At 42.0% G+C, this 21743-nt stretch overlaps 1 protein-coding gene across 2 annotated transcripts in view; it reads right to left on the reverse strand.

Moving 5' to 3' along the window:
- Ano2 (anoctamin 2) overlaps window positions 1-21743 on the reverse strand; it is a 341337-nt gene that overhangs the window by 242799 nt on the left and 76795 nt on the right. For both annotated transcript variants that reach the window (XM_076852567.1, XM_076852569.1), the window contains 3 exons: window positions 8141-8292; window positions 5856-5910; window positions 3150-3201 (listed from right to left, as the gene is read on the reverse strand). In XM_076852567.1, the coding sequence (XP_076708682.1) occupies window positions 3150-3201; window positions 5856-5910; window positions 8141-8292 (259 nt within the window). The remainder of the gene's footprint in view (window positions 1-3149; window positions 3202-5855; window positions 5911-8140; window positions 8293-21743) is intronic.

Genomic DNA, 21743 nt, shown 5'->3' on the forward strand with positions numbered 1-21743 from the left:
AATTTCTGCTGATATTTAGAAGCATACATGGAAGTTAATTGCTTCCTGATCTGTGACTCCATTCCACTTTACATGTCTATTATACCACCTGCCACATTATCTCATAATTACCTGTATGCAAGTCTGTCTGCATGGCTACACTAACGGTCCCTCAAGGGTAGAAAATAGTCAAATTCATCTTGGCATCCCTGGGATTCTGTAACATCATTTGACACATAGCAGGTACTCAATAAATGTTTTTCAATGTCAAAAAGGAAATTAACAAATTGTGAACACTACTCAACAATGACAAAATCCTAATGATGTTTGACTTTGAGACAAAAAAAAAAAAAGCTTCAGATCCTCAAAGGAAAAATACAACCTTCAAAATTAGAGCTGAGGACTTCCAGGAACTTTGTGACAACCTACAGATTGTCCCCCCAAATAAACTTTAGTTTTTAAGGACTTTCCAGTATACAAACAAACAGCTGTCTGTTTAATCTTTAAAAAAAACTCTGCAAGAGAGATATTATTTCTATTTTTCATAAAAGAAAGCTGAGTTGCAGAGAAGTTAAGTCAGTTGTCCATGAACACACAGAGTCAGAAATTTACAACAACTGATGTGGGACTAGCAGGCTTAGCATTTTTTAACTAATTAGCTAAATTGAATCAACTAAATAGAATGTGCAAAGCAGATATCTAGGTGCATTAGTGCATAAAAGATGATTCAGACACATCTCTTGGACTTAGTGTCTTGGGAGTCAAAGCCATTGACATAAATAATGAGCAAGAAAGAGACTGAGTTTGATGGAAATTCCTGTTAGAGGCCATTAAGGGAGAATCACTGGGTCAGTGACTTGTTTTGCGGATGGACAAGAATGAGACTGGGCAGGACAGGTAGGATATTCAGGTAAAGGAAACAGAAGGAGCAAAAATGGAGAGGTCAGTAGTCACATTAACAGGAAGAGAAGTAGGGAAAAAAGAGAGAAAGAAAATATATCAGACAGCGGTGAACATTTTGACTTTGAAGTTCTAGTGAACATCTAAATGGAGGTATCCACTCAGCCACTGGAAATGTTGGTCTGGAATTGGTGAGAGAATCAGGAATAAAAATACATGGTTGCAAGTCCTCTGTATGGTGTGTGTGGGAGAGAGAGAGAGAGAGAGAGAGAGAGAGAGAGAGAGAGAGAGAGAGAGAGAGAGAGAGAGAAGTGAGAGAGAATAAGAGGAGCAAAGGGGAAGGAAAGGAGGGGAGGTGCAGGGAGGCAAGGCCAAGGGAACTTGGAGTGAGAGAATCAGGAATAAAAATACATGGTTGCAAGTCCTCTGTATGGTGTGTGTGGGAGAGAGAGAGAGAGAGAGAGAGAGAGAGAGAGAGAGAGAGAGGGAGAGAGAGAAGTGAGAGAGAATAAGAGGAGCAAAGGGGAAGGAAAGGAGGGGAGGTGCAGGGAGGCAAGGCCAAGGGAACTTGGAGTGAGAGAATCAGGAATAAAAATACATGGTTGCAAGTCCTCTGTATGGTGTGTGTGGGAGAGAGAGAGAGAGAGAGGGAGAGAGAGAGAGAGAGAGAGAGAGAGAGAGAAGTGAGAGAGAATAAGAGGAGCAAAGGGGAAGGAAAGGAGGGGAGGTGCAGGGAGGCAAGGCCAAAGGAACTTGGAGAAGATAACATCTAAAATGTGGAAGAGGACAAAGTCCATGAGGTAAACACAAAAGCAGTTCAGCAGACCAGCAGGAAGGTGCCAACTATCAGCAGTGTGTCAACCATCAGAGGAGGTTCAGTAAAGAAGCTTTGGAAGGAAGCTTTGGAAAGTTAAGAAGAAGATGATGACTGAGAAAAAGGCCATGAAATCGGGGAAAGAAGTCACTAATAACATCTGAAGGAGAAATTTGGGTCAAACTGGGAAGGATAGGAGACGGTAAAAGTCACATTAATGGAATTGAGATGTGGGCTGGTCAATAAGTGAAAGAGAATACAAGAAAACTGAGAGAAGCTACAAAAAAATCATAAAATACATCTCAGATTTCTTGACTCGTCTTGTTGACTGTGGGACAAAATGGTCTCTTGGAGTGAGAGCTTCCATCTACCTGTGGAATTGGGCTGGGATAATGGTCTCAGGTGCCCACTCATTTTTGCCTCATCAGCACCATGTTCCACACAAATAACAAGGCATGAAAGATTTGGGTTAAAATGTGAGTGTTATTTGGAAATCTGCAGCAAGATGAATACATCAAAGCAAACATGAGCAGACATGATTGCCCTTTAAGCACTTTTCTAAAATTCCTGTCAATAATACAAAACCTTTAATACCTTCCTCAGAACTATTTCCTTGATTTCAATGAAATTCTTGAGCCCCAAAATGTAAGTTGTTATTGTTGTCATCATCATTATTCCTTAGCTTGATGGCCTTCTCCACTCAGTAGACATGACTCTAAATAACCCTGGACTCTTTTCAATCAAAGATGCTGCAAAAGCCAAAAACTGGTCACCACAGGGCATATTCTAAAGTTGGTTCTCCCTGTGGGCTCAAAAGCTGTTTTGAGATGGGCACCTTAGGAACTGTAAGGTCATATTCACAACTCAGGATTTCCCCTTGACCCCCAGGTATATCCACAATCCATCAGCATCAGGGCAGACTACCTTATACTGCAAGCTCCCAAATGCTGAGATTCCTGCTTCCAAGGTATTTTCTCAAGACCCTCAAGTTTGAAAAACTAACCACAAGGTGAACAGCCAGATGCAGTGGGAGAAAGCTGAACCTAGAAGAGGCACATTCAGACCCCACCATCCTTCACTGTGTGATGAGTTCCTTATATATAGCGAGCAGGTTGGACTAAAGGCCTTCTAAAATGCTTTCTTCTTAAAAATAAATAAAAATTGGCCACGTTTTAGGTGATTGTTAAAAGCTACTGGAGATGGGGGCGGGAGAGGGGCAGTGGAATTATCAGGAGAAAATAAAAGTGCAAGCAGTACAGAGAGAGAGAACCTTCCACAGCCTAAGGAGCAGCCCCGGCCCCACCAAGAAACGGGGCACCCCCTGCTCCTCGGGACCCAGGCGATGCTTCTCCAGCTAAGCCAAGGCAGCTCCTCCATGTGGGGGGTGCGTGTCTGCTGTTCCCTGCTCACCACCAAGGGAGCTGTTGAAAGGGCAGGGGGAGGGAGGGCTCCTTACCCATCGTGTTGTTGGCTCGAGAACAGGTGGTGCGCTTCAGAATCTCGTGCACCTAAAAGGGGAAGACAGCAGAGCTGTGAACGCCTTGACCACCGTGCGTCACCACCGCCCGTGTGGTGGGCCGGCGGGCGTGGACGGCAGTGTGGGGACCCTGAAGGGGAGAAGGAAGCCCAGCATGTGCCGAGCTCATGGATCACTTGTCAAACCCATTCCAACTTGAATACTTTGAGAAAGCAAAGAATTTAAACACACACACACACACACACACACACACACACACACACACTTTGACCTCACTAAAATAAATAAATAAAAGACTATAAGTTGACTGTAGTTACAGGAGGTAAGAAAAACACTGAGGCAAGCCCGGAGCAAAGAGCGCTCTGGAGGACTGTGAGGAAGCTCCCCACCCTCAACCCTGCCCCAGGTCCTAAGGGAACAGGATTTGACTCCCATGTGGGTACCTTCCTCCCTGCAGGTCCTAGGGAGGTATGCCTCCTGCACTAGCCTAGAGCACATGCAGACTGGGAGCACTCAGGAGGCACAGTCAGGTACAGAGGGGCCCAGAGCCAACCCTCAGGGGCTCTGCCTTGCTTTGTCCCCTGATGGAGCCTTCTGGGGAGCCACCCCAAGAGCCCACAAGAAAGTGCTTGGTAAAATGGAAAAGGGCTGCCAGTATATTGGCCAGCGGTAATCTTATTTAAGTCACTGCTGAGTCTTCATTCGCCCTCCCTAATGGAAACATAACCTACACTTCTTTAAGGACTTTTTGCCTTAGAGCACCTCTTATATGGAGGAAAGGGGTGTCCTCTGCAGAAGAATCTTAGATATAGGTGAGTCAGTGTAAAAGTAATGGCCTCTGCCGTGCACAATGGTGCATACCTGTAATCCCAGTGGCTTGGGCGGCTGAGGCAAGAAGATCACGAGTTCAAAGCTAGCCTTAGCAACTTAGTGAGGTCCTAAGCAACTTAGCAAGACCCTGTCTCAAAATAAAAAATAAAAAGAGCTGGGGATGTGACTCAGTGGTTAAGCACCCCTGGGTTCAATCACAAAAATAAAATAACAATAAACAAACAAACAATAAACCTGCTGACCTCCCAGTAGGCCCCAAGCCTAAGATAGGCTATGAAGAGGCAATGACATCTACTTTGGGACAAACAGCTGGACTGGTCAGTCACCAACAAAACGGGAGAGGAAGACCTTTACAGATGCAAGTGAGGTCCTTGAACAAAAGTACAGGACAGAGCAGTCTCCAGAATGAAATTCAAGGTTCTTTCCGACCCTTCTCTCAGTGAACTGAGGAAAGGGCAGAAGGGGAAGAAAGAAGCTTCCAGAAGGAGGGAAGAATGAGAGAAGATATGTTAGCCCATCATTATTCACATTCCCATATTCTAGCCACAGACCTAAAGGGAGTGGTAAATGAATAACTTCCAAGAGAATGGGGCCCAAGAGTGTTTAATTCTGCTTCTAATACAGTACAGTAATTCAACAGCAATAATAATTAGGAACAGAATTTATATGGCATTGTATTATTTTACAGGCACTTTGCAATTATCGGGTAATCTCCACAACACCCTATAACTCTCCCACAGTCATGGGACCCAAGCCACAGCAAGATTTAATTGGCTTGTAAGAGCATCAAAGAAAATGGGAAGTTCACACTTTTTTCCTTAAAAAGAAAAAAGGAATCATATGTCCATTTTTAACCCTTCCTACAACACCAGGCTGGGGAACCTGAGATGTTTTTCTTGCACATCCTGAAGGCAAGAGACAAGGCCATGTTTTCCTCTGTACATTTCTCTAGTCACCTGTCCCTTCTTCCTTATCCTTTCTTATCACCCCGTTGGCAAGGAGGTCCTTCTAGGTCTTCATCACTTATTTCTTCTCCAATGGAAACTTAAGCTCTTTCCTAGGATCACTGGAATCGCACTTCCATTTCCAGTGTTGTCCCAAGAAACTTCTAGCATGTCCTGGGGCCTTCCCTCTTCTTTCCTCTACCCATAGGCTTAATGACCTCTAAGTGATACAGAATTAACTAATGGGTAAATGGGGTTCTATAGGGCTCACATAGGGCCACAGGGATATATGCTATATGCAGATTTTTATGAGAATCAAGCATCCTACACAATTCAAAACCTTCATGTAAAAACAAAAAGACTGTAGAAGAAGGGCTACAGTCACAAATGTGTGTCTGTTGAATGGGCTGATGACTTTATTCTTGGATAAGTTGGTTAACTAGTATTTCCTGTGATATAAATTCACACCATCATGGGGAATGGAAGGAAGGAAAATGCCTAAAGAACATAATGGCCCTGCAATCAGGATTGCTTCTAGTCCTTGTTCTAACACTAATAATCGCTAGGATTTTTTTCAATACATGGTTTCTCAGAGCCTCAGTTCCCTCAACTATGCAAGGAGGTCATCTAATTGTTTAAAGTTCCCATCAGCTTTGGCACTCTCAGTTTTGTGATTCTAAGAAGGGCTTTAGCAGAAATGCTCCTCTCGACCTATAGTGACAGAAGTTTTTGTTGGTTTTGGTTGGTTGGTTGGTTTTTTATATTGGGATAGGGAAGCTCTTAGACACTGCACTTAGTTGCTAGGCAACTCCAAGGAAATGATGAGGAGAGGTAGCAGAGAATACCCTTCCAACCACATACTCAGTCTTTCCCAAACCCCCTTTCTAACCCAGCACATTCATTTACTTACAATGCGGCTGCGAGTAGCATTGTCAAAAAAGGTGTCCTTTTCCTGAATGTTGTACCTGGAGATACCAAGAAAGCAGGTGGAAAACTCATTTCATTACACTCACTGTAATACCACTGCTAACCCCAGCCCAAATCAAACCTTTTAGAAAACAACACATCAAGATATGTAAAACACACACACTCACACAGTGCCTCTGCTCTTTTTGACACAATAATTTTGACAATTCATGGTAGGAATGTATCATAAAGAATAAATTGAAAAGAAGAAAAAAACAAAATATTCATTATAAAGTTATTTATCATAAAGAATATGGAGATAAAAAGCAAATCCAAAATCAAAACAATAGATTATCATTCCACCACTGAAAATCATAACTATAAAAATTTTGTAAATAGGAAAAGATTATATGATTATTGAAAAATATTGTTTAAAGATAAGTTTTCTAAATAAAAGTATGCATGAAATATACCTGTGCCTGGATAAAGATAGTAAAAATATTAAAAAAAAACTCTTCATTTTTCAAAAATTCATTTCATTATATTTCACAAAATTATAATTCACCAACACAATTTTTAAAATAAATAAAAACTTAATTTTCTGAGTAAGAACAGACATATATAAAGGCAAAAACTCATAAAAATCATTGCAACATAAAAAATGGAAATGGTTGGAAAGCAAATATGCTTCCCTTAAATTGAACCCATCATTTTTTTTCAAATTAAATGAATTTGGTTGCTTGAGAATGTGAAAGATAAGCATATGTATATCTCATCAATCATGTTGATTTCATCTTTGACACTTTTATGACTATAAACATCAAGTTTTAATATATTCTTAGACCCTTTGTAGAGAAAGAAATGAATCATATAATCATTTTATAAAAAATTAATTCATTTTATGTTCGCACCATCATCTCATCAATTAGATACCAAACTCTTAATTATGCAAGGTTCATGTCTATTCTAAGTTTCATGAATTGCACTCAAAAAGGCATCCATGGAGTGTTCCCTGTGCTTAAGGCACTGCACAGGAGGACACACATTTGAATAAAGTGCTCCCAGCTCCTCAGAGCCACCAGCCATCATCTGGAGATGTTTGTCTCCAAGTCAAGGATGCAGAGCAGAGTGTGACACTGTATAGATCATGGCTGTGAAAGCTCAGAGGATGGAGAACACATTGCTGGATTTCCAGTGGGAAGAACAGAATTTTCTCTAAAGGAAGTTGCTGATGACTGGCCTTGGGAGATAGCAAAAAATGAAATGAATGGAAGGGTGCGGGAGGTGGCTCTTCAGAGGCCAGCACCAGCATAAATGAAGGCCCATGGCAGAGGAAGCCTGGAAGAATCCAGGGTACAAAAAGAGCAGGAGGCAAGGAGCCACCAATGCCAGGTCAGGTCTGGCACAGCCACTTACAGCCTCATGACCCTGAACTGACTCATTTCCACTCTATAACAGAAGGATGGTTACATCTGACAGGTCACCTCACAAGGGAGTAGGAGGACTCACTGAGGGAATATCTGCAAAAGCCACAGCAGATACTTATGAACAGTTCTTATCTAATGGGGCAAAGTTAGGTGTGAAAGAATCTCCAATGAACACAGAAACTGCTCCATGACTCCCACCTCCTAAAAAAGACACAAAGCCTCCTGTCCTCTTTGCTTTTCCAGATCCCTTCCTTGGCTTCTCTCACTCAATTCCCTTATCACTCCTGACAGCTACACATTCCCCCCTTAGTTCCTAAAGCAGAATTGATGTTTGACTGCTGCATCTCTTACTTCCTGACCATGGGTCCCCCTTCCAGATGTTTCCCAAACAGATATTCCTATAAAGAGATTCTATTTTCTCTGGTGGGAATTGGGGACGGCATCTCCAGAGTCAATGAGTACATGAGCAAGCAATGGGAATATACAAGGAAGCTTTGTCCATCCTGTGTCTGGTTTATCACATGATGCCAAAAGCCCCATTAGAATGGGAACTGGGCAGATGGCCTCCCCAAGAAGGTACACAGGTGTCTGACCACTTTCTCATGAGAGTTCTACAGTTCATAGCTGGCTGATCCCTGGTTCGCCTTTCATCATGCACAGTGGCCAAATGGCAGGTGTCCCCACTGGAGAGATGCCCAGGGACAATCTCACATGGGGAAACGGAGTCACAGGCCCAGGGACCCTTTCACTGTGAAACCATGCTTCCTCTCTTCTCTCCCAGGGCTCAGGCACAGAAAAGTATTCAATAATTCCTCCTCCCCATCCCCTCTTGCATGCCTGCCCCTGTGGCTCCCATACTCACAGGTACATTTTCTCTCTGGAGAATGGGTAGGAGAGGTTTTTCATCCTGTTGTGACTGTGCTCTGGAACTCTGGGCTGCAGGGGTGAGCTCAGCTTCTGCAGAATCGCATTGAACTTCTTTGCAATGCTGCCTCCTGCTTTGATCTCATACATCTATGAAAAACAAAGCCACAGGTCTGAAAAGGGGGCCACATGCAACACTCAGAGAAGAATGACTTAGTGACCAAAGCTGCTTAGGATACAAAGCTGGGGGTGCAGAGGTTGTGGTGTGTGCACTCCGGATCTGGAGAAATGAGGCAATTGAGAGAAACAAGTACAGCGCTTATCTTCCCCCATTGCTTTCCCAAGAACCCTGTCTCGATTATGTGTGGGATGGAGATGACCAGTGTAGAGAAACAGAGACCCAACTATCTGTATGACTTTGTCACATACCTTAAAAGAAAATGCATGCCCACTTAGTTATGGTCCACCCTATCCTCACTGGACAAATGCATATAGAAATAAATAGATAATATTAGGTTTTAACCAGAAGTAGCTTCAAGCTCACAAAAACTCAGCTATATAGGTAATATTATAACCACATTATGATGAGGAAATTAAGACTCCAACAGGTGAGATAAGACAATCAAGGCTACACAGATAGTAATGGGTGACAGAGCTTGGGTTTCACTCAAGTCAACCTAATCCCAAATCCCTATTGTACAGCTACGCCATGCTTCTGTGACCATCCTGTACCACATTCTTTGTGTTTCTCTCAAGGCATATCTATGTTTAAATGAGTTTGCCTTCAGAATATTAACATTCAATGAGAATCTGTCTGGAGTGGTGCAGCACCAAGATAATCGTTAATAATTATAGTTTTTTATAATGCACAGAATGCTACTTTGCTACATTATAACTTTTGGTCTTTCTAATTTGTAAATGTACTAATTGAGGCAGAGTTTTCACTTCTAATGGTAAAACTAATAAATTAATGATGGTCACTTTTTTTGGGGGGGGTGGTTACTGGGGATTGAACCAGGAGCACCAAACTACATACCCTATCCATTTATTTTGAGATAGGTTCTCACTAAGTTACTGAGGCTGTCTTCAAACTTACAATCCTCCTGCCTCAGCCTCCTGAGTTGCTGGGATTACAGGTATGCAGCACTGTATCTAGCAGCCACACATTAAAAAGAAATTCCTTTCAAGATGCAGCATCTCTTTTCCCACCCTTCCCCCTGGAATTTGGGTGAGTTTCATGGCCACTTGACCAGTAGAGTACAGTAGACTATGCCAGTTCCATCCTTTAAAATCAGCTGCTTCTGTCTTATCCCTTGAAGCCCTGAGCCATGCTATAAAATATCTATAAAGGAGTTCCAAAAGGATCAGAGACCCAGGCTTCAAGCTGCCCTACCAAGCATCAGGCATGAGAGTAAAGACCCTTGAACTCCAGGCCACCAAATGACCTCAGTTGATACCATATGGAACAGTGATACCATATGATACCTAGCCTACCTCTGCTCAAGTTCCTGCCCCAAAAGTCATGAGATATAATACAACTAGCTAGGGTTGATTTGTCATCCTGCTATAGATAACTGGAACAAAAGTCAACTTCCAGATCTTCTGACTTAAAAGTCTGCTTTATCATGATAGCCTCAAGTTGCTGGAATCTACATGGGCAAAACGACATATACAAAATACTTATGAGCTAGGCTGAGATAAAGTACATCAAACATTTGCAAAGAGCTTTGGGGGTTCAAGGGAAAGAGGCAGCACATCCAGTTAAAGAATCAGAAAAGCATTTCTGAGGGGATGCATTCCAGCTGGGTTTAGCAGATGGGGTAAATTCCTTTTTATTATAATTTTGTTCTTTACATCTAGAGCTGTCTTCATGAGTTCATAGTATATTGCACAGTAAATGTGAATCATAATTTGTCTAGCCATCTACCCAGCAATGAGCATTTATCTTGTTCTCTACACATTTTACCTCATTTTCTATTAAAATTACCTTGTAGATACTTTTAATGAATAAATCTTGAACAGACATAAGCAAAGACATTGCAGAAATAAAGCAGAGGAACTTAAGTTGGAATTCAGGAGGCTCAATGAGCTTGCCATAGTTTGGGCCTTAACTTTTCCCAAAAAGTCCATATAACAAAAGTCTTGGTCGAAGTGTGGCATTTTGGGAAGCCGATGAAACCTCTAAGAGGTAGAGATGTCTTTAGGTCATAGGAGATGTGGGAGGTCTTCAGGTCATTGGAGGTATGCCCTAGGAGGGAATTTGGGAACCCTGTCCCCTTCTTCCCTCTTATTTCTCGTCCCAGTCATGAGGTGAGTGTTTTATTCCACCAAACACTCTGTAACGATGTGCTGCCTAGCCACAGGCCCAACGCAACAGGGCCAATCAATCATGGACTGAAATCTCCAAAACCATGAGCCAAAATAAACCTTTTCTCTTTAGAAGTTGATTAGCTCAGGTATTATTATACTATAAAGGAAAGCTGATGAACACATGGCAACTTTTTTGGAGCATGGGGAATATGACAGTCATGGCATAAGGGCAAACTAAGGCCAGCAGATGAAGATCCTGCTGCACATGGCAACAAAAATTAAGCAAACAGTCATGGCAAAAACATACCTGTGGGTTGAGAAAATATTTGATTGAGTCTGTATAAGAAGAGGGAGCCTGTTTTCTGAAATAAGGGGATTGTTTACTTCTAGATGGCTAGAAATAAACTATTCTTCTTAATAAGGGTCTCCTATGTGTCTGGCTCTCAATGTACAATAGTGCTAATCTTGAAGATAGGCTGCAAAGCCAAGAGCATTGAAGGACCTCAGCCAAGATCATTCAGACAGTGCAGACCAGTTAATTGGGACCTTGAGCCTATGTTCTCAACTGCTTTATGCTACTGCTTCATTTGCCAAAATGTGGATATCGTGGAGGAGAACACTGAGAAACTTACAATATTTCCTTTGTTGTTATAAAGATCCTGCCAAATCTCTCCTTCACACTCTGCATTGCAAAAAGCTCACCTCTCAGGCATCTCTGGTTCTGGAGGGAAAAGGTGGGAAAATGACCCCCCTCATACTGTTTCAGAACATAGCTTAAAGGTCATTTGGGGCAGGCACTGATCAAGTACATGCCCTGCACTGAAACTACAGTGTAAACCAAACCCACAGCCATTCTACTCTAAATGTTATGAGTGTGGAAACTAAAGTTTCAGAGCAGAAATTAAGCTGGTAGACTGTCCTCTTCATACCTTGGCATGACAGACTTAGACCAACCAAAGGTATTTCTACTTCGTCCACATCTCTCCAATTCCATCTCTGATGTCCCGGTCTAAGGAACCTTAAGCTACAGCAATAATTAAAATCCCTACATCTTTTCTCACTTAGAACTGTCAGGTTTAACAATAAAAACACAAAATGTTCAGTTAAATTTGAATTTTAGATAAACAATATACATTTGTTAGTGTCCTATGTAATACACTAAAAAATTATCCTAGTAAAACAATATTTTTAGTATGTTCCATTCAGTAGAGGGAATGTGTTTACACTAAAAAAATTCATTGTTTATCCAAAATTAAAATTAACTGGGTGCTGGGGTTTGGATGAGTATCCCCAAAAGGGTCACATGTAAAGACTTCAACGCCAGGTGGTACTATTGACCTTAAAGAGATGAGGCCTATTGGGATACTCCTAGGTCACTGTTTAGTGGCACGCCCTCAGAATAGAATTGTGGGACTCTTCCTGTTTTTTTTTTTTTCTCTCTCTCCCCTCCCTCCTAGCTTGAGACATGAGCATGCCCTCTAGGTTCAAACCAATAGAGACACTGCATCTGGGATTGAACCTTCAGATCCATAAACTTCTGTTTACTTCATAATTAGCTTATGTCAGGTATTTTATTATAGTGAAGGAAAGCTCACTATTACATTGGGCATCATGTATTATATCATGTATATAATTTATCTGGCAATTGTACCATTACTCACCTCCACACTAGAGCCAGAGTGATATTTCTGAGGCAAAATCTAATCATATTGCCTCCCATTAAAAAGTTTTCAATGGTTACCCATTACTTATAGAATAAAGACAACATTTTTTTAACATAGCCCATGGGACCCCATAGACATCCCCATATTTAACTTGTCCCACAGTCCTTTGCTCCCTGTTCCTTTGTAGCCACAGGCCTTTTCAGTTCTTCCTACATACTGAGCCCTCCATATGCTGCATCTCCTCCCTCCCCCTTCTTAAACTCCATTCACATTTGAGGCCTCACTCAAATGTCACTTCCTGTGAAAACCCTTTCCTGGCCTCCAGACAAGGTCAAATCCCACCTTCATGGTATGTCATGGGTCCAAGTTCCTCTTCTTCAAAGCACTTAGCACAGTTTTAACTTTATATTTACTTGAGAGATTATTCGATTAATTTCTAGCTGCCCCCCCCCATTAAACCATAATCTCCATGAAGGCAGGATACCCCAAATGTCCCCAAATTTATCATTTGAATGAATGATAAATCTCTAGAGAAACAGCATTGACAGCAGTGGTTATGTCACTGGAGGAGTCCAGGCTGAAGTCTGAGCATCATAAGATGATTGGCCTTGGTAGAAACTAACCCAGCAGGGGAATAAAGCCAAAAACCTAAAGCCTCTGGCTGGCTAAAATGCTTCCCTTCCTGTCCCCACCAGGTGCAAAGGCACTCAGGAGCCCAGCACAGCAGGGACCAGGAATGCCTGCATTGAGTTGGTGCAGATTTATGACCCAGCAATTGTCTCAGGGCTGTGTTCTGGCAGAAGGTTAGCTGGGACTTCCAAGCAGTTCCTGAGCCTCAACTTGGCAATGAACCTCGTAGAACTTGCTTAGAGAAATGAGTTAAAGGCAGTGGGCTCCTATGCTATGTCTTTAGTGGGACCAGGAATGAAATCTGATTAAATTTTGACCATTTCTTGATGGGGGATGCTCCAAAACACTGAAGGTAATATCATCATCTGCTTTCTGGAAAATGTCAAGGGTGTGAAGTCCTGGATCCCACCAGATGCCTCATGGTAACATCTACTTCATAACTCCAAACAAGATCCTACAGGAACCGTCTCACCAGATTTAGGGTGGAAAGAAGTTTCTCAGACTTCAAGGGCTCTATGGGGAATGGAGTCAGATACAAACCCACAATAAAGCACGTGTAGGTGTCTCCATGTACAATATCATGGCTCCAGGTTTGGAAGGCAAGGAACCCTTTTCTTACCTCCACACCTTTGTATGTGTTGCACTTATTTCTGAATAATGAGCAATCATAAGATGATTGGCCTTGGTAGAAACTTCCTCATTCTCTCTCTTTTTTTAAACCTGGATAATTCCTACCTCTCCTTCATTATGGATGCTTAACCATCAATTTTCCCAGGAAAGCTTCCTTGCCCACTCACTTCCTATTGTGCTTCCTTGATACCCTGTGAATGAATACTTGCATCATAAAATTTATCATGGTTTGCTTCTCTGTCTCTAATTCTTAGTTGATTTGCCTATCTCCCCGAAGGACTGAGAACTTCTAGAGAGCAAGGACAGCTCCCTATGTGCCTCACACCGAATAATTACACAGTAAAACATTCTGAATGAACGGCCTGCATCTTGGTTCTTGCCAATACTAACTAGCTGTGTAACTATGGGCAAGACACTCTCCCCTTTATTTATTCACCTCTCAGTGAAGAACTGGAAATTTTCCACTCCCTAGCCTGAGAGAGTAACAGGGCCAGATTAAATTTACCCTCTCACCTGGAAAAAAAAAAAACACCCAGACAAAATACATGAGATGATGGTTTTCAAGATCCTAAACATCAGGCAAAGAAGGGCAGTGATGAATCACAGTAATCAATCACACGTGAACCCTGTGATTGCTCCATGTTCCTGCCTTGGGAGGGGAAGAGGAAGCAGGGAGAGCCCTGCAAATTCCCTGAGTTGAGGAGACAGAGCTATATTTCTGGGGAGACTAAGGAGACTAAAATTCATAGGACAGGGTAACCAAGAGAAGAGAGCGACCCAGAGAATCCCACAGTCTGCAAAAGGTCCCCCTTGAGTATTCAGTAGTGTGGATGTGAAGAAATCACCCCAGAATGGAGAAAGAACAATCTAGAAGGACTGGGAATGGCACCTATTCACCCTGGCCAGGTAGGAAAATTCCATAACTCATGGGACACTGGATGAACTCAGGTTTGCTTAGTAGTGGCGGCTAATTAACCTTCGAGTAAGCATTGCTCCAGATACACTTAACAAATCATAAAAGGGGGAACTGGATTAAATGGCTAAAGTACTGGCAAATCTAACATTCTATTACTTCAAATACTTAATGAAAAAGAAACATTTATTCATGGAACAAACCTTTCCAAGCACCTCCTGGAAGTCAGGTCCTAAGCCTGGTGATTCGTTATGCCAAGTGCTGGAGAAGCACAAGGATGACAATAAACCCTGTTGCCTGCCCACTGTGTCTAGCTCCTCCATGGGCAGCATTTCACCGGGGACCCTGAAAGCTCTGCAAGGTGGACATGCCAGGCCGTGCGAGCTTCTCTCGCTTATAGAAAAGAGCACTAAGGCTTTGGCAGAGAGTTGCCAGAGTTAGTGGTAAAATCAGGCTTGGAACCCAGGTTTCCCAGCTCCTCCTCAGGGCTCTTTCCTTGGCCATTCTGCCCTTTGATCTTTAGCAGAGCGCCACGAGAAGGAAGCTCCTCCTTTAGCCCCCACCAAACTCAGCAGCCCAAGCTTTCCTTCTGCCTCCTGCAAGGGACCCAGAGAGGCACCCCAATCTCCTTTATTATTATTAATACAATCAGCAGTGGCATTGTTATTACTGTTATTCTTGGACATCAGAGAATTATGAACATCCTCAGAAATGGCAAGACACATGTTAGCCAGCTGTTCCCCATTATGCCCTCCCTGGGTACATGATACGCCTTTCATGTGCTTAAAATCATAAATAATTTTTAAAGTATGTTGCTCTTATTTTTTATTCCCGGGCTTAAATGTGGTTCTCATAAAAGTTCACTTTGGCCTCACTGTCATAGTCTGAGGGGTTTACTGAAATTTCTCTCTCTTTTTTTCCTTACTTTTTTCTTCCTCCTTGTCTCCCTCAGCCTCTCCCCTCCAGAGGGGCAGAGCAGTGTGGTCTAAAGACTGATTTGTTTCCTCTCTGCATTAAAATCATGTGCTTTTCTGGTAGGCAGAGAAACAAGAGTACAATGATTTCCATCTTGGATGGTGTATATGACACTATTCCCATTTTACAGCTAAGGAAACTGAGGTGACATAGAAAGTTTTACTAACATGCCCAATGATGCATGAACATTTAGAGAGCCGGTGACTCCAAACATCAGGGAAAAGGTGTAACAACATAATATATAAACGATATAATCCTGATGGTCCACAAGTCACTTATATCCACAGTAGCCTAAAAGAACCTGTCCCTGCAGAAAGAATACAGGCAAGGGATAAAGATGGATGGTGTACCTGAGCTGAGAACATGGGTATTAACAGAAATTAATCCAGATTAGCTGCCTCTTTTATTTATTTGTGCTTTCCTCTGCTCCCACACCAGTTCCTGAACCTTTGAGGTCAACCATTACTGTTTATGGTCTCTCACTCATCTCGGGAGTTAAGGTTGATCTGAAGATTATCTCATCCCCTTCTCCTCCCTTTTAATTTCAAAAGGCTCAGTCACACAGAGATATTGGGCAGTATAGAAGGTGTACCACAAGTCATTAGCTGGACAAAGACAGAAGGTTCTGGAGCTAAAGAAGTGAGGAGCAGGAGAAGCCAAAGATAGAGCAGAACTCATCCACTGTTCTCATCTCTAGTTGGTGCCTGAGAGATAAACACATACAGGCACTGACGTGAGGAGGACGTGAGGAGTTCCATGCCACTGAACATCTGTCCTCGCTCACTGCCCATAGCACATTTACCCATGTGAGTGGGTGTTAAGCCATTCACTGGTCAAAATGGAAACAGCAGCAGGAGCCGCTAAGAGCAGCTGCAATCTACAGCCAAAAGGGAGACTTTCCATGGGCACCTGAAGGAAAGAGGCCAGCCACTCCCTTCATCCCCACCTGTGCCTACAGGTAAGTTTCCAGTCAGCAGCCACACTGGATGTGGACAGTGGTGTATTTACAAAATGCACATTCTCTGTTGTCTAATTCTGTATTTGTTCATGGTTTATATTTCTGTTGTCAACATGTCCTCTGCACATGAATGAATGTTTGCTGACTTTTAAATTTTGGGAAAAAGTCCAAACCTTTAAAATTACATGGCTGACAAGGCCCCTTAGGAGACATGCCTCCCGCCTTCCTCCTCCATCCCAACCTCCCCACCTACAGTCTGTGCTGTACCCACACTGGCTCCCCTCAATTCCTCTCACAAGCCAGGGTTTTTAGAACTTTAGTCCTGAGGACAGGTCATTCCCTCTTATGGATGGTTCTTACCTACCCTCCCCACCTGCCAAACTCCCCCCAGCTCTCAGGTATCAGCTCAGATGGTGCCTTCACCCACGCCCATCTAAATGAGCTTCCTCTAGTTGACTCTCATCATACACCACTCTTGTTTATCCATGGATGCCTCCCAATTCAAACTAGCCATACAATGCCATACCAAAGCCACAGGAAACCAGGGAACAGTTATAGTTACTACTGTACAACTAACCAAAGCATCTGGTACATAATGGTGCCAAATAAATTTCATTGAATGGACAGATGATAGATGGATGGATGGACAGACAGATGGATGAATGGGTAGATCAATCAATCAATGGATAGATAATGAATATATGGATGGCTGGATCAATCAATCAGTGGGTCAATGGATGAAGATAAATGATGGATAGATGGAAAATATAACTAATCAAAGGTCTAGGGCTTCTTATACCTGGGATATGGCTAGGTTGAGTATAACTAGACTTCTTAAATATTTTTTGTTAACTGAAAAGGCTACTAAGAACCCAGATCAAGGATGGCTACAAATGGTATGTGTACTACCAGATGCACACTCGGATAGAGTCTCAGAACTCATCGCAGCATCCCTCTGACAAGCCACCCAGACACTCCCAGTGGGTGAAATCTGGTTGTGTGACTCATTTGTTCACTCATTGTCAACAATGGGCCTGGTCTATATGGGACACTGTTCGAGGTGCTGCATATACAGCACAGCATGATCCCTGCCCTCATGTGTCCAATGCAGTGGGGATAAGGCAATAAACAGAAACAAAGACATGACTCAGTATTAGGTTGTGCTGAGAGTTAGAATAAATAAGTAAGAGGAAGGAGAGTGGAAGGGGATATGTGACTATTTTACACACAGGATGGTCAGGAGAGGTCTGTCTGAGGGAAGGGACATTTGAAAAGAGACTCCAGAGATGTGAGGGAGCAAGTTCTAAAGGTATCAAGACAAGGTCTAACAGAGAGAGGGAAAGGCAGGCAGAAAAACCCTAAGGGAAACAGGCTTGGCATCCGGAGGCCCAACAAATTCTGTGGTTCTATGGTTGGAGCAGAACAAGCAGGTGGGAGGAGCAGTGGGGAATTAATTTCTGCTTTCAAGGCAGCAAACACAGAATCCATTCAGAGTTCCTGACATACATTTTGTCATTACTGGCCCTCCTCCGACCAGCAGCCCTTTGGTGACCAGGGCAAGAGTCTAACGACATCAGGCTCCACCTTGCCCCCACTGTGAGTTGGAGTCTCCCATTCCCATGGCTGGTATGTGTGTAACAGCCTCCTGGGGATGTGGATGCAGGTGGGGAGGCGGTGAGGATATGTACCAGTTGCCGAGTTCCACAGTGCAAATATTCCCACCATAGTCAATTCCAAGCTGCCAATGGTTTAATAACCAGTTTTGAAAATTTAACAACCAAATCTTGGGAGCTGTGTGAGCAAGACAGGATGTTATGAGGTAAAAACTCTGTCCATAAGCTCAAGTGCAGGCAGTTGACTGTTCTTGCCTGTTTCTCTGCCCCTCCTCTATGCCAGCTCCTTCCCACCCATCCACTGGAGCTGCCATGGATAAGATGGGACCCTGTTTCCATTTTGTTTATGGGTGGAGGGTGACTGTATGTCCCAGTGACTCAGGAAAGTCTTGGTTTATTACTGCTATGCTGCATAATTATTACTAACAGTTCCTTCACTCTCAAAACTGCCCCAGTTTGGATGATAGATTCAATGGTCAGCCTATCCACACTCTCCATTCTCAGCCCACCAGCTCTGACTGAGTCCAGGGACCAGGCCCCAGCCATTCCCAACTGGCAAATGCTCTCCATTTCAGACAGACAAGACTTTAACAAAGAAAACCACCACTTCGATCTTATTTTTTTTTTCCATTGTAAGTCTAAACACAACAAAGTTAAAATTCATTTCCTATGACATTCTCATATTTTTAACTTCATTGTCCTTGAACCCTGGGTCGGGCTTGTCCATTCCAAGTCCTGTTCATGGTCTGACCAGGCCTATCTGCATGTCTAGAACATGGCTTTGTGCCATCTCAGTTTTGTCCCCAGAACCACAACACTTAGGTGCCATCAATTTTGTTCCTCTCTGATTTTTGAAGATGAGAAGCATTACGGAAAACAAAGGAATAAAAAGTCAAAGCATTCTGCACTTTTTCCACCCTATTTAAATAGTAATCAAAGAGCATGCACCAAAAAAGCCCATAAAGATATGAAATGTAAACCTTACCCTCTCAGCTGTGCCTCTATTAAAAACAAATGTTTGAGAACAGGCAATGACAACAAGAGGAAGGCCCCCACCTATAGCCAGCCAGCCCTATGTAAACAGCTACAGTTCTGGTTCGTTTAAAAATTATTGATGATAATAATAAAAAGAATATGTACAGAGAAGTATCTTGAAGGCTAAGTCTATGGCAAAGACTACATGTTCACTGCCTTACTAAAACTCACGGCTCCTCCTAATCTTTATTTCCTAGATTTACTCAAGTATCACAATAGTTCCAAGGAGTAACTAAATTCTCACCTGGCAAAAAAAGAAGTTGGTCAGGGTAAGAAGGGAGTGAGGGTGCCTGCTTGTTGAATTTCATAATGACTGTAGACAGCTGTAAACTAAAACATCTATTATTATTCTGAGGGACTCTGCTGAGAATCATGACCAAAATAAGATCCTGGGGATGGGAAAACAAGAATTATTTGGCACCACTGGGCCAATCAATCCAGTATTTACTGAGCAACAATTATTTATGGAACACCATGGAACACCATTCTAAAATTGCAGGGAACACCTAAGAAATATAAAATATAGTTACAACTCCCAGGGGACTTATGGTACACTTGAAGGTACCCAAAACAGTTAAAGATATGAGTAAGAGACATATCAACTGTACATTGATTAAGAACCCAGAAAAGGGGAGATCAATTCAAGCTGAAGAAATAAAACAGGGTCGATGAGAGGGTCAAAGTGATCTGGGATGCAAAGGATGAGTAGTATTTGTTGATTCAAGGAAAAATGGAGAGAACATTCTAAGACCAGGGATAAATATTTAAAGCACCTAAGAGGGCTCCATCCCATAGGAAAAAAAGAGGAAAGTACTCTGCTTTTGACAAGAATCCATATCAGGGAGCACAATATATGCTTCACAGAGAGACATGGTTTGGAAGGGAGCAGTCCAGCATGGGTAGGAAAACTCAGAGAAAACCCAGGGGTATTACCAGATTCAGGGATACTGTGAAGCTGCAAATGCAGAATAGGCAGCTACAGGCTAAATGTACTACCTCACTTATGACTTTGTTTAAACATGTGGCAGACACGAATATTTTTACACTTAAATATTTGTACAGAATCAGAATATGAATAATAATAATAAAAAAATTCCTCCAGTCCCTCTTCTAACATCAATAATGGGAGGGGGTAACAAATTCACAAATTGTCATTTGGTTTATATGTGGGTCATAGCATTTTAAAACTATGATAGGGAATTGAGGGTCCAACTTCCTTACTTTATAGGTAAGAAAACTATAATCCAGGAATGTTAAGAAATTCACCAAGCTAGTCCATAGCAACAAAAAGTAGAAACTTAAATGTGTAGCCTCTTCCAGTCCAGGATTATTTAATCTAAGACGAAATTCCACAAGAGCATGTTCTGCCTAACATTATCTATTAATAACATTTGATATTAATAGGTGTTCAGGAGGAAAAAGGCTGAACAACAAACCATTTTCTTACTGTAAGACTTCTAAGAAGTTCTAATTGTTCAAGTAAAATGTAATAATTAGTGATTCTTGAGTTTGTTCTTGGTTAAAAACAGACTATTTTTCTATAGAATACCTTTTGAGAAACCACATCACCTAATACCTCAAGTCCAATTGTGGATTTTTAGTAAAGTAACAGAGCAGAATCATAGCTGTGGAGTCATACAGACATGGTTTTGATTCCCTGGATCTATCTCCTTCAAGCTGTGTGAGCTGGAAAGTTTCTTAACCTCCCTGAGTCTCAGTTTCCTCATCTATAAAATGAGGCTAAAATTAATGCCTACCTCATAGTGTTTTGAAGATAGAAACAAAATAATGTACATAATGCTCTGATCAATTAATCCAGCACATGGTAAGCATTAACTACATATTAAATTCAATTATTGTCTACATATGAACTATTACTACAAATCTTTCAATTTTAAGATACTTAGTTTTGATTGACATTGTTAAGAGTGATTTTATGAACCTCTCTTCTCAAAGTCAAATGTGAAAATTGTGAATTATTTGAAGATACTTCTTAAGAAGACAGAAAATCTTACTTAATCCAACCACTAATTATCTCTGAAAATAGACGTTATCAGTGGGAAAATCCTTGTTGAATTGAATAAATAGCTTTTCCTTATATTTGCCATGCTGGATCTCCTTCTACCATCCATGCCATGGTGAGCCCCTCCCAGACCCTCCTGCCTCCTCCAAACAGGAATGTAATGTGGAGAAGTATTCATGAAGGCCAAGGTCATGCAGGAAGATCCATGCACAAAGATCCTTCCTTACAACCCCAAGCCCAATGGCAATGAGTGGAGAGGGCTATTCCAAGTCATCTCAGAAGCTGAAAAGTGGATTCCTAGAATGCAGAGCAAGTCAATGAGCCCATGAGGTTGCTTGCTTATTGCTTACAGCCCAAAGAAAAGGTGTAGTCATTTCCTAGGGTTGCCATAATAACTTGTCACAAGCTGGGTGGCTCAAGAAATTTATTCTCCCATAGCTCTGAAAGCCACAAGTCTAAACTCAAGGTGTCTGTGGGGCTGTATCCCGTTTGAAGGTTCTAGAGGAAAATTCTTCCCTGCCTCCTGTAGCTTCTGGTAGCCCCGGGCATCCCTGGGCTTGTATTGCCTCACACCAACCTCTTCAAATAGCCTTCTCCTTGTCTCTCTCTCTCTAATCATTTTCTATCTTTCTCCCATAAGTACACCAGCCACTGGATATAGGGATATATATAATATATATATATATATATATATATATATATATATATATATATATATAAAATCCAGGATGATACACTTAACTAGATCTTCAAAGACCCTTTTTCCAAATAAGATCACATTCATGGGTTCCAAAGTTAGGACCTAAACATATCTTTCTAATTACCACTATCCATTCCTTTATGAAGAGTG

Source organism: Callospermophilus lateralis, chromosome 4 (assembly GCF_048772815.1).
Source record: "Callospermophilus lateralis isolate mCalLat2 chromosome 4, mCalLat2.hap1, whole genome shotgun sequence".
Lineage (NCBI taxonomy): Eukaryota > Metazoa > Chordata > Mammalia > Rodentia > Sciuridae > Callospermophilus > Callospermophilus lateralis.